The sequence below is a fragment of the Geotrypetes seraphini genome, chromosome 1 (genome assembly GCF_902459505.1).
Source record: "Geotrypetes seraphini chromosome 1, aGeoSer1.1, whole genome shotgun sequence".
Taxonomy (NCBI): Eukaryota; Metazoa; Chordata; class Amphibia; order Gymnophiona; family Dermophiidae; genus Geotrypetes; species Geotrypetes seraphini.
In genome coordinates this window covers 86,193,436-86,210,591 of record NC_047084.1, presented here as the reverse complement: position 1 = coordinate 86,210,591, position 17,156 = coordinate 86,193,436, and the positions used below count along the sequence as shown (strand labels likewise).

At 45.9% G+C, this 17,156-nt stretch overlaps 1 protein-coding gene across 5 annotated transcripts in view; it reads left to right on the top strand.

The window, feature by feature from the left end:
• The window catches only part of MAPK4 (mitogen-activated protein kinase 4), a 256,820-nt gene that overhangs the window by 187,310 nt on the left and 52,354 nt on the right, over positions 1 to 17,156 (top strand). For 4 of the 5 annotated variants that reach the window (XM_033934496.1, XM_033934477.1, XM_033934486.1 and 1 more), the window contains one exon: positions 11,921 to 13,403. The exons of the other annotated variant lie outside the window; for it this stretch is intronic. In XM_033934496.1, coding sequence (XP_033790387.1) covers positions 12,858 to 13,403 — 546 coding nt within the window. In that variant the 5' untranslated portion in view covers positions 11,921 to 12,857. The remainder of the gene's footprint in view (positions 1 to 11,920; positions 13,404 to 17,156) is intronic. 5 annotated transcript variants of the gene reach the window in all.

Below are 17,156 nucleotides of genomic sequence, written 5' to 3'. Positions count from 1 at the left end.
CAGAAGGCTTCCGGTTCAGGCGCAGGATGCACGTAGGAGCTGCTGTCCGTGGCTTTGTGCACTGAATCAGTGAGGAAGAGGGTGCTGGCTCAAAGATAACGCTGCACTAAGCACATCGTGGACTGGCGGTTGAAGAACACTGTTTTGGGCCTGATGCATGGACCAGCCCTGTGGACCGGCAGGAAATTTCTGTGGACTGGCACTGGTCCATCAACCGGTGGTTGAAGAACACTGAGCTAGACCTCAAACACCCAAGGCACTACTTAACATCTTTTTTCGTGCCCTTACTGGGGTGGTGTTCTCATCATTGGCCTTAGCAAAAGTGGCTTGTGCAAAATGATTTTTTCATTAATTGATTATAAACAGGCTCTATATAGTTAATAAAGTGCCTAAAGTGCTGTAAAGGAAAGGCACTTATCTTTAATGCCCGACGGCTGCCCAACCGTTTTACTCATGGTTTCGTCAGAGGCTATGCCTCCTTGAGTACAGACATCAATTTCTTCAGAAGAGTGCTTACAAGCTTCATTCCTGAGCGTTTCTCACTGTTGCCTGTGGGAAATGCTGGCTTCTGACCCCTGGATTGAACTGGTCTGCCTCTTTCCATCGGTTCAGGCAGGCTGAAGGTTGGTATTTGAACGTCTGAATCATATCTCCCCTCTCCCTCCTTTCCTCTAGGGCAGTGGTCTCAAACTTGCGGCCCGCCAGGTACTATTTTGAGGCCCTTGGTATGTTTTATCATATTCACAAAAGTAAAATAAAATAGTTTCTTGATCATATGTCTATTTAGCTATAAATTACAATATTATTATTAAGACTTAGCCAAAAGGAAAGATTTATAAACTATAAAGAGTTTTACCTCATGCTAAATTGTTATTTCTTTAATAAGACATTAACTATTTTTTTCTGAGGCTCTCCAAGTACCTACAAATCCAAAATGTGGCCCTGCAAAGGTTTTGAGTTTGAGACCACTGCTCTAGGGTATACATATTCAGGGCTTCCAGTCTCTCCTCATACATCTTTTGGCGCAAACCTCTTGCCATTTGTGTCGCCTTTCTCTGGGGGGAAGGGGTTGTTAATCTGACACCCTCTAAACTCCTGATTCAAATCTTCTCTCCAAGCCACCTTTCAGTTCTGATCTCCCCTCCACCCCCAGCCCTTTTTTTTACTTCCAGGACTTACTTGGAGGTGATCCCTAGTAGTCTAGTGGGACAGGGCAGGAGCAATACGTTCCCCTTCAATCCATTCAGAATTTGGCTGCATGACTCATATTCCGTGAGAGCCGCTATACTCATGTTGCCCCTCTCCTAAAGTCACTTCATTGGCTTGCCATCCGTTTCTGAATACAATTCAAACTCCTTTTACTGACCTACAAATGCATTTACTTGGCAGCCCCTCATTATCTCTCTTCACTTATCTTCCCTATGTTACCCCCCTCTCCCTCATGAGCTTCGCTCAGCTAGTAAGTCCCTTCTATATGTGCCTTTTTCCTCCTCCTCTGCCAACTCCAGACTCCATCCCTTCTGTCTTGCTGCGCCGAATGCCTGAAACAAATTGCCCAAATCCCTACAGTGGGCTTCATTTCTGGCAGTGTTCAAGTCCCAGTTAAAAGGCCACCTCTTCAAGACTGCTTTCAACTCCTAACTCTTCTCACCTTGGGTTCTGCTTCCCCAACCATATATATCATGTCTATCTGTCCAAGTTAGATGGTAAATGATAAGATCAGCTGCAAATCTTATCATCAGCCCATAATAAAGACCTCGTGACAGTTACAATAAGACCGGTTTATTAGCAATAAGCAAAAGGCAACTCACATGAAATAGCAAAGTACAGCATATTGGAACATACATACGAAATAGCAATCTGATGTTCTTATGGGTCTGACTCCTCACTCTCCTCTCTGTGTTATACCCGTCGGCATAATATTTATAGTAGCATAGGGTACCACCTAGTTACAGATTAGAGAATGACAAAGGGAAAAAATCTGTCCCCGTCACCGCCCCGTCCCCGGCTCACCGTCCCCTTCACCGCCCCATCACTGCCATTCCCTTCACCTCCCCATAACTATCATCGCCATCCCCTTCACCGCCTCGTCACCGTCACTGCCATCCCATTCACCACCCTGTCACCATCCCCGCAGGATCCATATAAGCCTCAGTACTGCGAAACACCATGAAGACAGAAGAGAGTCCTACTACTACTGCACTGAGAATCTGTTTCAGTGCCTCTGCCCTGTAGTAAAAACAGAACATAAAATAAATCAATTGACTTGTCCTTGCAATGACGTGTCCCCCATGTTCACCTATAGCTTGAATCAGGTCAGTTGTGCACACTAAAAATGTCCACCTGAGCACATAATCATGCAGATGCTGCAGTACAATGAGCAACAGGAGGATCTGGAACGTGAACGCAGGCAGGCAGTGATACAAAAACAGCAGACACCCGACCGATTGCAGCGTTCCGCCATCTCCCTCCCTCCACCTCACCTTAGATGTAGAGTATGCTGGCTTTCTTTTTCGCCCAGCCGCACGCATTCAAAAAGCCGCGCATGCGCGGCTGCTCATTTGTTCAATATTCTCCTCTGACGCAAACGGAAACAGGAAGTTGCTGGAGAGGAGAAGATTGATCAACTCGAGCAGCTGCGCTTGCGCGGCTTTTTGAACGCATGCGGCTGGGCGAAAAAGAAAGCCGGCATACTCTACATCAGTGTTTTTCAACCTTTTTTACACCCGTGGACCGGCAGAAATAAAAGAATTATTTTGAGGACCGGCAATCTACTAGTACTAAAATTTTAAAACCCCGTTTCCGCCCTATCTCCGCGAGCTCGGTCACCTCAGTAACTATAGAAAAATAGACAAATATAGTGCAAAATATAGACAGCAGATATAAATTCTCAAAAATTACAAGTTTTGATCACTAAATTGAAAATAAAATCATTTTTCCTACCTTTGCTGTCTGGTGATTGCTGTCTGGTTGCATTTCCTTCTGTCTGTGTATCCTTTCTTTCATTTCTTTCTTTCTGCACTCAAGCCCAAGAATTGTCCCTTTCTATTCCCTCCCTCTTTCCTTCCCATGTCCTTAGTGCCCCTTCCTGTCTTTAGTGCCCCCAGTGCCTCCTTCCCATGTCCTTAGTGCCCCTTCCTGTCTTTAGTGCCCCCAGTGCCTCCTTCCCATGTCTTTAGTGCCCCCAGTGCCTCCTTCCCATGTCCATAGTGCCCCTTCCTGTCTTTAGTGCCCCCAGTGCCTCCTTCCCATGTCCTTAGTGCCCCTTCCTGTCTTTAGTGCCCCCAGTGCCTCCTTCCCATATCCTTAGTGCCCCTTCCTGTCTTTAGTGCCCCTAGTGCCTCCTTCCTATGTCCCTCTCACTGCCTTCCACACTTTGTCCCACCCCCACCCCCCGAAGCCTGCCTGCTTGTCTACCTCTGTCCCTCCCTCCCTAGCCAAAGCCAGCTTGCTGCCTCCCTGCCGCTCCAAAAAAAAAAAAAAAGCCTCCTTCCTTTTGCCATGCTCTTACCGCCATGCTGCAGCTGCTAAAGCCGACAGGAAGTCTTTCCGACGTCAATTCTGATGTCGGAGAGGACGTTCTGGGACAGCCAGGCAGCGATTGGCTGGCCCAAAACGTCCTCTCCGACGTCAGAATTGACGTCAGAAATAGAGAATGACACGGTGAAAAAATTGGTCCCCGTCACCGCCCCGTCCCCGTCTCACCATCCCCGTCACCGCCCCGTCCCCGTCTCACCATCCCCGTCACCGCCCCGTCCCCGTCTCACCATCCTCTTCACCGCCCCGTCACCGCCACTGCCACCCCATTCACCGCCCCGTCACCGCCACTGCAATCCCATTCACTTTTCTTTATTTACGTATAAAGGAAACATTCTTTAAAACTTTAAAACTTAGTTAAATATTAGTTAATAACTATACAAAAACAAAACACGCAGAGAAAAAATTAATTAATAAAAATTCTCAAAACTGACACATTTTGATCACTAAATTTAAAATAGTTATTTTTCATACAGTTTTTCAATCACTAATCTTCCACCACCCCTGGGGCTAGCAATGCAAAAACAAACACGACATGTACTTTAAATGCTGCCGTGATTAGCATAGTGACCGCGGCTACGGCTGCAAGTCTCCCCTTCCCCCAGCGATCACGGCAGGAGGGCACCCAACCCCTCCTGTAGACCCCCCCAACGGCCCTCCCGACAATCGCAGCAGAAGGGTTCCCAACCCCTCCTGCCGGTCCTCCCAATGGCCTCCCCTAAGATCGCCGGCAGGAGGGTACCCAACCCCTCCTGCTGGACCCCCCCCAACGAACCCTCCCACCCCGGAACCCCCTTAGTCTTACTTTTCAAGTTGGACCGGACAGCTCCTCGCTCGTCTGGCCAGCAGGCCTGCCTCCGTCCAAATGAGGCGGGCCCGCCCCTCCCCTTCCCTCCCCTGCCTCCCAATGGCCTCCCCTAAGATCGCCGGCAGGAGGGTACCCAACCCCTCCTGCTGGACCCCCCCCCCTACGAACCCTCCCACCCCGGAACCCCCTTAGTCTTACTTTTCAAGTTGGACCGGACAGCTCCTCGCTCGTCTGGCCAGCAGGCCTGCCTCCGTCCAAATGAGGCGGGCCCGCCCCTACCCTGCCCAACCCACAGGATCCTAGGGCCTGATTGGTCTAGGCACCTAAAGCCACTCCCGCTATAGGAGGGGCCTTAGGTGCTTGGGCCAATCAGGCCCTAGGATCCTGTGGGTTAGGCAGGGAAGGGGAGGGGCGGGCCCGCCTCATTTGGACGGAGGCAGGCCTGCTGGCCAGACGAGCGAGGAGCTGTCCGGTCCAACTTGAAAAGTAAGACTAAGGGGGTTCCGGGGTGGGAGGGTTCGTTGGGGGGGGGGGGGTCCAGCAGGAGGGGTTGGGTACCCTCCTGCCGGCGATCTTAGGGGAGGCCATTGGGAGGCAGGGGAGGGGAGGGGAGGGGCGGGCCCGCCTCATTTGGACGGAGGCAGGCCTGCTGGCCAGACGAGCGAGGAGCTGTCCGGTCCAACTTGAAAAGTAAGACTAAGGGGGTTCCGGGGTGGGAGGGTTCGTTGGGGGGGGGTCCAGCAGGAGGGGTTGGGTACCCTCCTGCCGGCGATCTTAGGGGAGGCCATTGGGAGGACCGGCAGGAGGGGTTGGGTACCCTTCTGCTGCGATTGGCAGGAAGGGTTGAAATGACAAATGAGGAGCACGGTGAAATAGCGGTTCCTAGAAGGGGGTACATTGGCCCGCGGGGACAAACCTGTTCACCGTTTCCGCGGTCGGTGAATGGCCTTGTCCCCGTCACCGCAGCGACTGCTAGTTTTCTTTCCCGTTTTCGGCGGTGACCCGCGGCTTAAATGCGGTGGCCGCGGGTAAACCGTCACCGTGTCATTCTCTAGTCAGAAAGACTTCCTGTCGGTTTTAGTAGCGCAGCATGGTGATAAGAGCAGGGGAAAAGAAAGGAGGCTTTTTTTTTTGCGCCTGTCCATCTTGCCAGCCCTGCTCTACATCAAAGGTGAGGTGGAGGGAGATGGTGGAACGCTGCAATCGGGCGGGTGGGGACCGCGCGATCCTTGAATGCCTCACTGCGGAGACAAGTCCATTCACCGCTCCACAGGGCGGTGAATGGCCTTGTCCCCGTCCCCACAGAGACCACTATTTTTTCTTCCCCGTTTCGGCGGGTTACCCGCGGCTACTCGTGGCTAGCCGCGGGTAACAACCACCGTGTCATTCTCTATTACAGATTACATTACATTCATCATTTTTATTGACTATATGGTGTATACACTTATCAAGGAGCCATATTGAAGCAGGACGTCACCTGGTGCCAAAACTGACCTTTCTATATTTTCCTGACAAATGCATTCCCAATACTAAGGCTAATAACCTCAGAGAGCAAGCCCCCACCTTCCTGAGTTACACTGTCTTTTGTTAGTACTTCTTAGGAGGACCTCTTATCATGTATTGTACTGTTCTGAAGAGTCCCAAAACAGTGATGTCACAGTCAGGAGATCTGACTGCTAGTTTCTGGAGCAAAGGTGAATCTCTCTCTTACTAGCAGAGAGGAAAATGATGAATTCATATAACTATTTGGTTCTTAGGGGTCTTCGCCTACAATATATGCAAGCAAGAGTCATACCAATGAATAGGGTCACTAGGATATAGATTTAATAGAGCAGGTCAGTAGAGTTAAGGGGGCCAGTAGACTTAAAAGGGGGTAAATGGTATGGGCAGACTTGATGGGCTGTAGCCCTTATCTGCCGTCATCTTTCTATGTTTCTATGTCTTATGCATGCGTCTTCTTCCGCCTACATTTTCATGCAGGTCTTACTCCCGATTCTCCTTCACTGCCTACATTTTCATGCAGGTCTTATTCCTGATTCTCCCCCGATTTCTCCTCATAAGCTCTTCTGAGAAGGGACCGTCTATTTAATGTCAAAATGCTATAGAAGTGATAACTAGTAGTAGTAATAGCAGTATTTTGTACAGTCAAACAAGCGCTAAGCTAGTTCAGGTGCAGTATGAGTGTACTGTATAGCCAGTCATCCTATGTATTAAAGGCTTGTGAGAAGAGCCAGACTTTCACCTGCTTCCTGGGCACACGCGCACAAAGGTTTCACGGAAAATGTGACTTTTTGCACATAAACCCTTCTATATGGCACTGCAAATTGCATGCACCTGGAATACTGTATCCAGCATTGGTCTCCATACCTAAAGAAGGATATAAAACTGCTAGAGAGGGTGCAGAGACGAGCAACGAAGCTAGTGAAAGGTATGGAGAACCTGGACTACGAGGAACGACTTAGGAGACTGGGGTTGTTCTCCCTTGAGAAGAGGAGACTGCAAGGGGATCTGATCGAGAATTTCAAAATACTGAAAGGATTCGACAAAATGGAGCAGGGAAAGCAGTTATTTACAATGTCCAATGTGACACGGACAAGAGGACATAGACTGAAACTGAGGGGAGACAGGTCCAGGACGAATATCAGGAAGTTCTGTTTCACGCAGCGAGTGGTGGACACCTGGAATGCTCTCCCAGAGGAAGTAATTGCAGAATCCACCGTTCTAGGATTTAAGGGTAAACTAGATGCACATCTCCTTAAGAGTGGCATAGATACGGGTAAGGGTAAATTAGATGCACATCTCCCTTGAGAAGCATACAGTGATATGGGGACTAAAACTATGCCAGGGTTCACCTGGCGGGGCCTCCGCGTGTGCGGATCACCGGACTTGATGGACCCAGGGTCTGATCCGGAGATGGCAATTCTTATGTTCTTCAGAGTCAGTGCCAATAATTGGGTGCTTACAAGCAATTTTTAGTCACTATTCTGTAAAGATATATACGTAACAATTTACACATGGATCCAAAAAAGGGGGTGTGGCCATGGGATGGGCGAGTGGGAGGCATTCTTAGAATCTGTGCATAGTTAACAGAATTAGGCAGATCCATGCCTAATTTAGGCACGAGGATTTATGCTGGGTTTCAGTTGGTGTAAGTGTTCAAGCCCAAAATTGGGCGATGATCCTGGTACCAGATGCTATTCTATAAACAGCACCCAAGCTGGAATGTCATTTAGAAGAGTGCTTAGCGTTCTTTTTTTTTTTTTTTTTTTTTTTGGTTCTGCATACAGAATTTAGGCCAGATTTTTTGCAAGGCAGAAATATTTGTGCACATGATCTCATACCTCCCTTCAGCCTCTTAAACTTGCAGGCACTTCTTTCTGGTTGCAAAAGAAGACAAAACTGGCAGTTAATTGTCAAAAACTGGCATAAATCTCTGGTAACCCTCTTGCCCCCTACTGTTGCCTTTTCTGCATTGCACAGAATACTTTAATGTGTTCATTACCATACATTTTAATGGAGTGTGTAGCCATGTCTTCTGTGCAAGCTAATACCCAATGCAGTGGCGTACCAAGGGGGGAGCGGGGGGGAGGCCCGCCCCAGGTGCAAGGCCCGAGGGGGTGTACAGCTGGCCACTTACCGGGGAATAGGCTGCCGCCGTCATCAGAAAGAAGCCAGCGCCAAATTCTCCCTCCCTGCTGCTTCTCTTCTAGCCGAGCAATTCTAGCCGTCCGACGTCAATTCTGACGTCGGAGAGGACGTTCTGAGCCGTAACGTCCTCTCCGACGTTAGAATTGACGTCGGGCAGCCAGAGTTGGTCAGCCCACGGAAAAAGAAGGAGGGCGAATTCGGCGCTGGCCTGTTTCCGATGGCCAGTGGCAGCCTTTCCCCGGCAGTGGTGGCAGCATGGTGGTGGTAGTGGCGGTGGCATGGGGGAGGGAAGGGAGAAAGAAAGAAAGGGGGTGGGAGCCAAGGAGCCAGAAAGAAAGCAAAGGGGGGACAGGGAGCCAGAAAGAAAGAATGGGGGCAGGGTGAAAGAAAGAAAAAATGGGGCATGGGGAAAGAGAGAGAAAGACAGACATAGAGAAAGAAAGGGGGCATGGAGAGAGAAAGAAAGAAGGGGGCAGGGTGAAAGAAAGAAATGGGGCATGGAGAGAGAGAGAAAGAAGGGGACAGGATGAAACAAAGAAAAAGTTGGGGGAGGGAATGAAGTCTGGAGGAGAGGAAGCATACAGGAGGCTGAAAGAAGGGAAGAAATATTGGATGCACAGTTAGAAGAATAAAGTGCAACCAGAGACTGATGAAATTACCAAACAAAGGTAGGAAAAATGATTTTATTTTCAATTTAGTGATCAAAATGTGTCCGTTTTGAGAATTTATATATGCTGTCTATATTTTGCACTATGGGCCCCTTTTACTAAACTGCAATAGCAGTTTTTAGTGCAGGGAGCGTCGAGAGCAGCGAGGGGCATTCAGCGCAGCTCCCTGCGCTAAAAAACGCTATTGCGGTTTAATAAAAAGGGAGTGGGTATATTTGTCTTTTTTTGTATAGTTGTTACTGAGGTAACATTGCATAAAGTCATCTGCCTTGACCTCTTTGAAAACCCGTGGAATATAAATGATAATTAACATTTTCTCTGCGTACAATGTGCTTTGTTTTTAAAATTTTATTGTTGGTAGATCATTTTGACTTGGCCCCGAAGGTAACGGGGAGGGAGGGAGGGGAGCTGCTGAAAAACATCTAGTATTCCTTGCAGGCTTGACTGCAGGGAATTATTTTTGTAAAATCATGTTTTGTTATGTGACTGGCATTATTTAGACTTTAATTTCTATGAATGAATAGAATGAAAATGATATAAAATTACTTGCTTGTTTTTATGTGCGTGCGCTGAAGGAAAGTGGAGAGAGAATGGGCTGAGGACGCTGAAGGGAAATGGGGAAGAGAGAGTGGGGAGAAGACGCTGATTTATAAATTGACAATTGTACAGAATATTGTTTCTTTTTATACTTTAATATAATAAGTTCAATATAAAACAATTCAAGGCTTGTGTGGATGGAATCAGGTGGTTTGTGGGGATGGGGGCCGAGCTTACGGGGATTAGTCCAATAAAATGGTATTTTCATATTTCTCATTATTTGTTTTATTTTTATTTGTTAATTTGTAAAGTGGTGATTGTTATGTATCAGTTTTTCAAATTTACATCTACTGTCTTTATATTTTGCACAGTATTAAAGGACGTGTATTACTGTTTTTGTGGTGTTGTGGTGTTGCATTGTATGCAGAGCCTGGTTTCTTGGCAGTTCAGTTTAACTTTTGTCTACATATTTCTATTTTTAGTTTGTGATTATTCCATATTGGGCAAAGGTGTATCTGTCTGTGTGTATGAAAGGGACATGACTTTCAGATAGCATCGACTGTACTGGATCAGTTGACTGTGCAGGATCTGGTTTGTTTAGTTTTACAATGTCGTACACCTTGACTTCAGCAATGTCGTATACCTTGACTTCAGCAAGGCTTTTGACAGCGTCCCACACCGCAGACTGCTGAACAAGATGGAATCGATGGGGTTAGGAGTAACACTAACTGCATGGGTTAAAGATTGGCTAAGTGGCAGACTTCAGAGGGTGATGGTTAATGGTACCCTCTCCAAAACGTTGGAAGTGACCAGCGGAGTGCCGCAGGGCTCAGTTCTGGGTCCACTCCTCTTCAACATATTCATTAGGGATTTGACTCAAGGGCTTCAAGGTAAGGTAACTTTATTCGCTGATGATGCCAAACTATGCAATATCATAAACGGCTACAATCTGCAGGATACTATGGAACAGGACCTCCGTACTTTAGAAACTTGGTCCTCTGTCTGGCAGCTGGGCTTCAACGCCAAGAAATGTAAGGTCATGCATCTCGGAAATGGAAATCCATGCAGAACTTACACCTTGAATGGAGAAACTTTGACCAAGACTACGGCAGAACGAGACTTGGGAGTGATCATCAGTGCAGACATGAAGACTGCTACTCAAGTGGAGAAGGCTTCATCTAAGGCACGGCAGATGATGGGTTGTATCAAGAGAAGTTTCGTCAACAGGAAGCCTGAGGTCATGATGCCATTATACAGAGCCATGGTGAGACCTCATCTAGAATACTGTGTGCAATTTTGGAGGCCACATTACCGTAAAGATGTGCTCAGAATTGAGTCGGTTCAGCGGATGGCCACCAGGATGGTCTCGGGGCTAAAGGGTCTCTTGTACGAAGAGAGACTGAACAAATTGCAGCTCTATACTCTCGAGGAGCGTAGGGAGAGGGGAGACATGATTGAGACATTTAAGTACATCACGGGACGGGTCGAGGTGGAACTCAAGGGACCCTCGAACACAAGAGGACATCCGCTCAAACTCAGGGGAGGGAAGTTTCGTGGAGATGTCAGGAAGTACTTCTTCACGGAACGAGTGATAGAGCATTGGAACAAGCTTCCAGTACAGGTGATCGAGGCCCGCAGTATCCCAGACTTCAAGAATAAATGGGATACCTATGTGGGATCACTGCGAGAGTCCTACCAATGAATAGGGTCGCTAGGATATAGACTTAATAGAGCAGGTCAGTAGAGTTAAGGGGCCCAGTAGACTTAAAAGGGGGTCAATGGTATGGGCAGACTTGATGGGCTGTAGCCCTTATCTGCCGTCATCTTTCTATGTTTCTATGTGTTGGTGTTCTAGTGCTCACTGCAGTGTTTAAGATGCTGCCTTTTCCTAGGTGCACTCTTGTTGTGCGATATGTAGATTGTTACTAAAAATCATATTTTTCATATAGATGGGGGGGGGGGGTCAAAAAATGATGGGCCCCGGGTGTCACATATGCTAGGTACCGCCGGAAAAACCCAGATACTATGAAACTCAATGTGTAATAGAATAAACACTTTCAAAAGGGAGTATGGTAAAGTCCACTAAAGTAAATCAAACAAACACAGCATAGACCAAATCACTTCAACATGAAGGAAAAAGCCTCAGAAATGGCCCTCCCACCTCACCAAAACAGCTTAAAGAGGCAGTCGAGTGGTCACCTCACTGGCAAAAAAACTTCAATTTATGTTCATGTCTTATGCTGTGCTGTATAATGCCAATGAACAAAAAAAGATAGAGGAATAAAATCCACTTATCCTGCTGATCGGTACCCATATGCTAGGTAGTAGGTATGCCACTGACCCAATGCTCAATCCTTTATTTTGTGGCTACTAACATGCTCCTAAAACCCATGGTCACCTGGCTGTTCCCACTGAACATAGCAGCTCCTGCATTCGATTCCAAGGTTGGAGAAGTCCTGTAAAACCCTCCAATCACATGTGCCATGTATAGTAATTATGTTGTCCAGCGTTAGGAATGCTAAATGTGAGAAAGTTTGCAAATTGTAGCAATGATGCCAAGATCCCGTTACAGAGCATAACTAATGAAATGGTGAAAGGTCCAGAGCTTGTATTTCCCACTACCAGGTTGGTTCATGTTAACCTTCAGGGATCATAGAATTTACATAAAAGGCAGCATGCTCTTTCCTTATCAAATTAATTGATCTTTTTTTCTTTCTTCTAGGAGGAGGAGAGCGACCCTGCAACACATCGTGCAGAAAGCCAAGGACACAGGAAGGCTTCCCACACCTTGTAAAGCTTAAGGGTATTGGATTTTCTGAAAACAAAATTTAAAAAACCACTAAGTGGAAAGGGAGCAGAGAATGGGAATTCACTCAGTGAAACTCAAGCGAGAAAGTGGGCGCTGGTTTCGATGCTACCATCCACTGTCTCCTCCTGACTCTTTCTCAAACAAAATATGGACTATTTATCCATGGAAACGGTGACTTTGTGAAGCAAAAAAAGCTGTACTATGATGAAGCTGAAACAATAACTCAAAAAGGAAAAAAACAACTATAGATTGTTACCACAATGAATTTGGTGCTCTGGATCTTCAGGCAGCTTTCATCTGTAGACTAAAGAGTTAAACACTGAACCACTGGTGCTGTTTATTGGGCTGTAAAACAGCCTCAGGTGGCACTGCTCCACAGCAATTATCAGTGGGATAGTTATAAAACTAGCTACCCTGTCCTTGAAACTGCACTTTGTGAATTCACTAGATTGTCTGCAAAGTCAGTTAACCATAGCTTGAAACCGTAGCTTGTAGTGCTGTCATTTTTTGATCAGGACACAGGGAAGAGGAATGGTTTCCCCTGGAGTGTAACTTCCACACCTGTACTTTTACTGACCCCACTTTTTTTTTAAGATTTTAGGGAGGGTTTCATATTTTCAAGTACAAATAATCTTGTTGATTTTCATTTACCCAATTCAGCCCCCCACACACAGACACTTGCTGCTTTTTTTTTTTTTTCTTTGCATGCCATTTTCTTAGGTAAAATCTTCCTTTTTTGAAGCTATGGATTCGAGGTTGGAAAATAATTATTGGCCGCAGTGACTTTTTAAAAAGTAATGTTTGTTCCGAAATTTGTGACCTGTGTTTTTTTAACCCTTTTGGCATAAAGATGGCAGAGCAGTGTGATTGCATTGCTAGCATGTATGGCTATGATTTGGGCAGCCGGTTTATTGATTTTAAACCCTTGGGCTTTGGCGCCAACGGGCTGGTTCTCTCAGCAGTCGACAGCAAAAGCTGCCGAAAAGTGGCAGTGAAAAAAATTGCCATCAGTGACTCTCGCAGCATGAAACACGCCCTGAGAGAGATTAAAATCATCCGCAGACTCAACCACGACAATGTTGTGAAAGTGTACGAAGTGCTGGGGCCTAAAGGTGCGGCTCTGCAAGGGGACGTGCTAAAGTACGACGTGGTATACGTAGTTCAGGAGCATGTAGAAACGGACCTGGCCCGGTTGCTGGAACAAGGACCACTCACCGAAGAACATGCCAAGCTCTTCGTGTATCAGTTGCTGCGAGGGCTGAAGTATATCCATTCTGCCAACGTTCTCCACAGAGACCTAAAACCGGCCAATATTTTCATCAACACTGAAGACCTCGTGCTGAAGATCGGCGACTTTGGTTTGGCAAGAATCGTGGATCAACATTACTCGCATAAGGTATGTGGCTCTTTTCTACCCTCATTATTCTGTACATTTCCTAGGACCTAGTTTGTGCTCTGTTGCTCTCCAGATAGTGAGGATTCATGAAACGTAAAAGGAAGATGAGATGCTAGCACCAGCCAGGTTTTTATTTTTGGTACTTTGAAGCGTCCCATGCTAGCATGGCTATGTTGTATGTGGTGATACTCAGTGCTCAAATTAACCAAACATCAAGTGTGAACCCAAAGATCCAACTAGCTAATGCAGGAGGGAAAAAAGACCTCAGAGTGGGACAGGCTCAGGGATTTTGAAGTTGCGTTTTTGCAGAGCACTAAAGAAACGTCCCTGCTGATTGAAAATCAATGAACAGCCATTCATTCCCCTGAAGAAGCCATGGTGAAACGGATGTGCTCCTTAGGGATTCTTTAAGATAAGTGCTGTGAATTTTCTTGTTGAAAACACAGAGTTTATATAAAAATCCATATCACGGAAGGTTTTTTTGGCCTATGGCAAAGTGATTTTTCACTGGTGCAGCCTGCCCCATTCTGAAGTCTTTTTTCCGTCCTGTTGGGTCTTTGGGGGTCATGCTTGATGTTTGATTATTTCACAATACTTCAGTTCATGAACCCTTTTCCTCAATTTGGGTTATATAGTTGCTCAAATTAACCAAGTCTGGAAGGAATAGAAAGCCAGGTTTCCCATGTAAAGATGTATAGCACTTTCACTAAACCATCAACTGGGCTCTTTCTGTTACTTGAGTAATGGTACAGCGTGCATCAGTTTCCCTGTACATGGGTTGAATTCTACCATGTTCCCAAAGGAGCTTTGTTTTCCTGTGAAATTTAAGTCATCCACCTCCTATTTTGAAAGAAGATGCAGTACCGTAGTTTTCGCTCCATAAGACACACTGGACCATAAGAAGCACCCTAGATTTAGAGTAGGAAAACAAGAAAAAAAACATTCTGAACCAAATTGTACATCCAGCCTCCCTCATTCCCTGCCAGGCTCTGCACCCTATCCCCACTTATCTGACCTTTAACCTGCCACCCCCTCACCTCTGGTGGTCTAGTGGTAGGCTGGGACAGGAAGGATCCGTCCCAGCTGACTAACAATCCTCTCTCCCCCACTCCTCCCGGTACCCTTTAATAACACGGCCCGCCGGCCGGCCCTTCCTTTTAAAACATCTCCTGCCCCGCAGTACCTTTTAAAAAGCCCCCAGTTTCAGTATCCTCCCCATCTCCATTATTCAGGAGTGTGACTTTTGGATTCTGCTGTTGGGATGCTGCCCTTTTGGTTGCTGCCATTTGAACATCCAAACAGCAGTGCCCCCAAATCACCTCCCAACTTCTTTTTCCGCTCCCAGGCATTGACTTTTGATCGAGAGTAGGCTGGTTCTTCAAGACCCTGGAGATCGATTCCAGCAGGGATGGATGGGAACAGATTTGGGGAAGGGCAGGGACAGGTTTGTTTCACAGTACTACCACTAAGGGGCATTCTTTAATATCTCCAGAAGGTGCTGGGGAGGTTTTGCAGTCTTCAAACCACTTGTGCCTCTGCTTTTGCTACCTGCAATTCTTCAGGCCATTTACTAATGTCATATCTCTACAGTTTTTTCATTTTCCCTTTTCCTTCTATTAACTATAATCCTACTGCACTTTTTTCTTCTTGATACTAACTCTTCCCAATCTTATTCCCCTTTCAAACCACTACATACTTCAAGACCACCCTACCTATTTTCTACTTTCATCACTTTGCCAGCTTGTTTGTCTTCTACATTCTTTTCAGTTCTCGAGCTTCCAACATTTTTTTTTCCTTTCATTCAACCCTCTCTATTCTGTCTGAGCACATCTTGTCTTCATCATTGTCGTTATGCCTTCCCTCCTCCATATTCTGTTGCGCTTTCTCCACCTCTTTGCTAGGAGTATCAATCCCAATCCTGTCCCTCCAAATCAACTCTTACCATAGCTGTGGAGGCAAACCATAACCTCTCCTTGTTTCTATTTCTCTTTTACCTCCCTCTTCTCATCTGCCCTGTGGGATGTCTGTTTTGCATCCAACAAGCTTCCCTATATTCACACCTCTTTATCTATCGTGCTCTCCATCTTCTTGCTCTAACTGAAGACTGTGCGTGCTTCAGTTGCTGTCCTCTGTCATGGAAGCTACCATTTTCTTCCAATAAACCTCATCTGATTGGCTGCAGTAGTGGTGTTGAGCTGCTACTCTTGTCTTCTTCAAGGTTTCAATATCTTCTTCTATCTCAGCCTTCTTCTGAAATCCACTCCATCTCCTTATTCACTCCACTACCTCTCCCCCTGGTAAATCCCTCTCTTCTTTTTTCACTGACTGTGATTCCTGGCTTTCCTTTTTTTTCTCAATCTAGCCTCCCCTTTCCTCATTCTTGGGGATTTTAACACTTTTACTAATGATCCGTACCCCTCTGTTTCTTGCTTTAACTTCCTTCTTCAATCTCCAACTATACTTCACTATCCCTACTTGCCAGCATGGCCACTGCCTTGATCTTTGACTGCTCAGTCTCTAATTTCTCCACAAAAGTTCTCCTCTCTGATAATCAAGTGATAAATTTCACATTTAATTACCTTCTCTTTCAGTTGCTTCTAATCACCACTAACACATTTAGGAATCTTGAAATTATTGACCCTTACACTCTCTTCACCACTTTTTTACCACTCTTCATATCCTGTTATTCTTAGCTGTCAATGAAACCATCTCTTCCTATAATATTGTTCTGTCCTCTGTCTGGACACTCTCATTCCTTCCATTCCCAGCCTTGTATGATCTCTAGAAGCTGCTACCTATTTTTCTGTGCCCTCTGCTGAGAGCCGTTGACTAAAATCCTATTCCCAGGCCAATCTCCATCCAGTCTGTTTTTACACTTGTCAAACAAGACTACTCTATCCATTTGCTAAATTCTCTTGCCTCTTATGCTCGCCATCTCTTGGCCTCCCTGAACTCCCTCTTCAAAATACCTCTACTTCTAATTCCCCCCACCACACATTCTGCCCAGAGTACTTCCATGACAAAGTTCACAAGGTTAGAGTTCTCTGTCAGATCACCTCCATTCCCGCTTCCCTCACTTACTTCTCACAACCGTTCTTCAACCCTGGCTGCTCTTTTTTCCTTTTTTAAAGTCACAGAAGAAGAAATTACACATCTTCTCTTTTCCTCCAGACTCATTACCTGTTTCCTTGATCTTAGTCCCACCCATCTACTCATTCTAATCTCCCTACTGTCATGCCTTCTATCTGTATTAGTGTATCATTTTCCAATTCAGCTTTTCCTGATGCCTTCAAACATACTGTGGTTACACTACTCCTCAAAAAGTCTTCATGGGATCCTACCTGCCCTTCAAATTGTCATCCCATCTCCATCCTCCCTTTCTTATCCAAGCTTCTTGAACATTCTGTTCATTGCTGTTGATGCCTTGGCTTTCTTTCATCCCGAGCAATTCTTGATCCATTACAATCTAGCTTTTGCCCTCTACATTTTACAGAAACGGCCTTTGCTAAAATCTCCAGTGATCTTTTTATGGATCTTTACTCAATTCTCACCTTTCTTGACCTATCTGCTGCTTTTTTTTTTTTTTCCAAGATGGCATCCAGTTAGTACGGGGGCTACAGTGCCTCCATGTTTTTTGTTTTAGTTTTATTTAGTTTTCTTTTGCTTTTTTTTCCCATTTTTTCACCTGTTTTATTGATTTTAAAATCTTATTTTGTTTTGTTTTACTTTTCATTTTTATACTGGATGAGACAA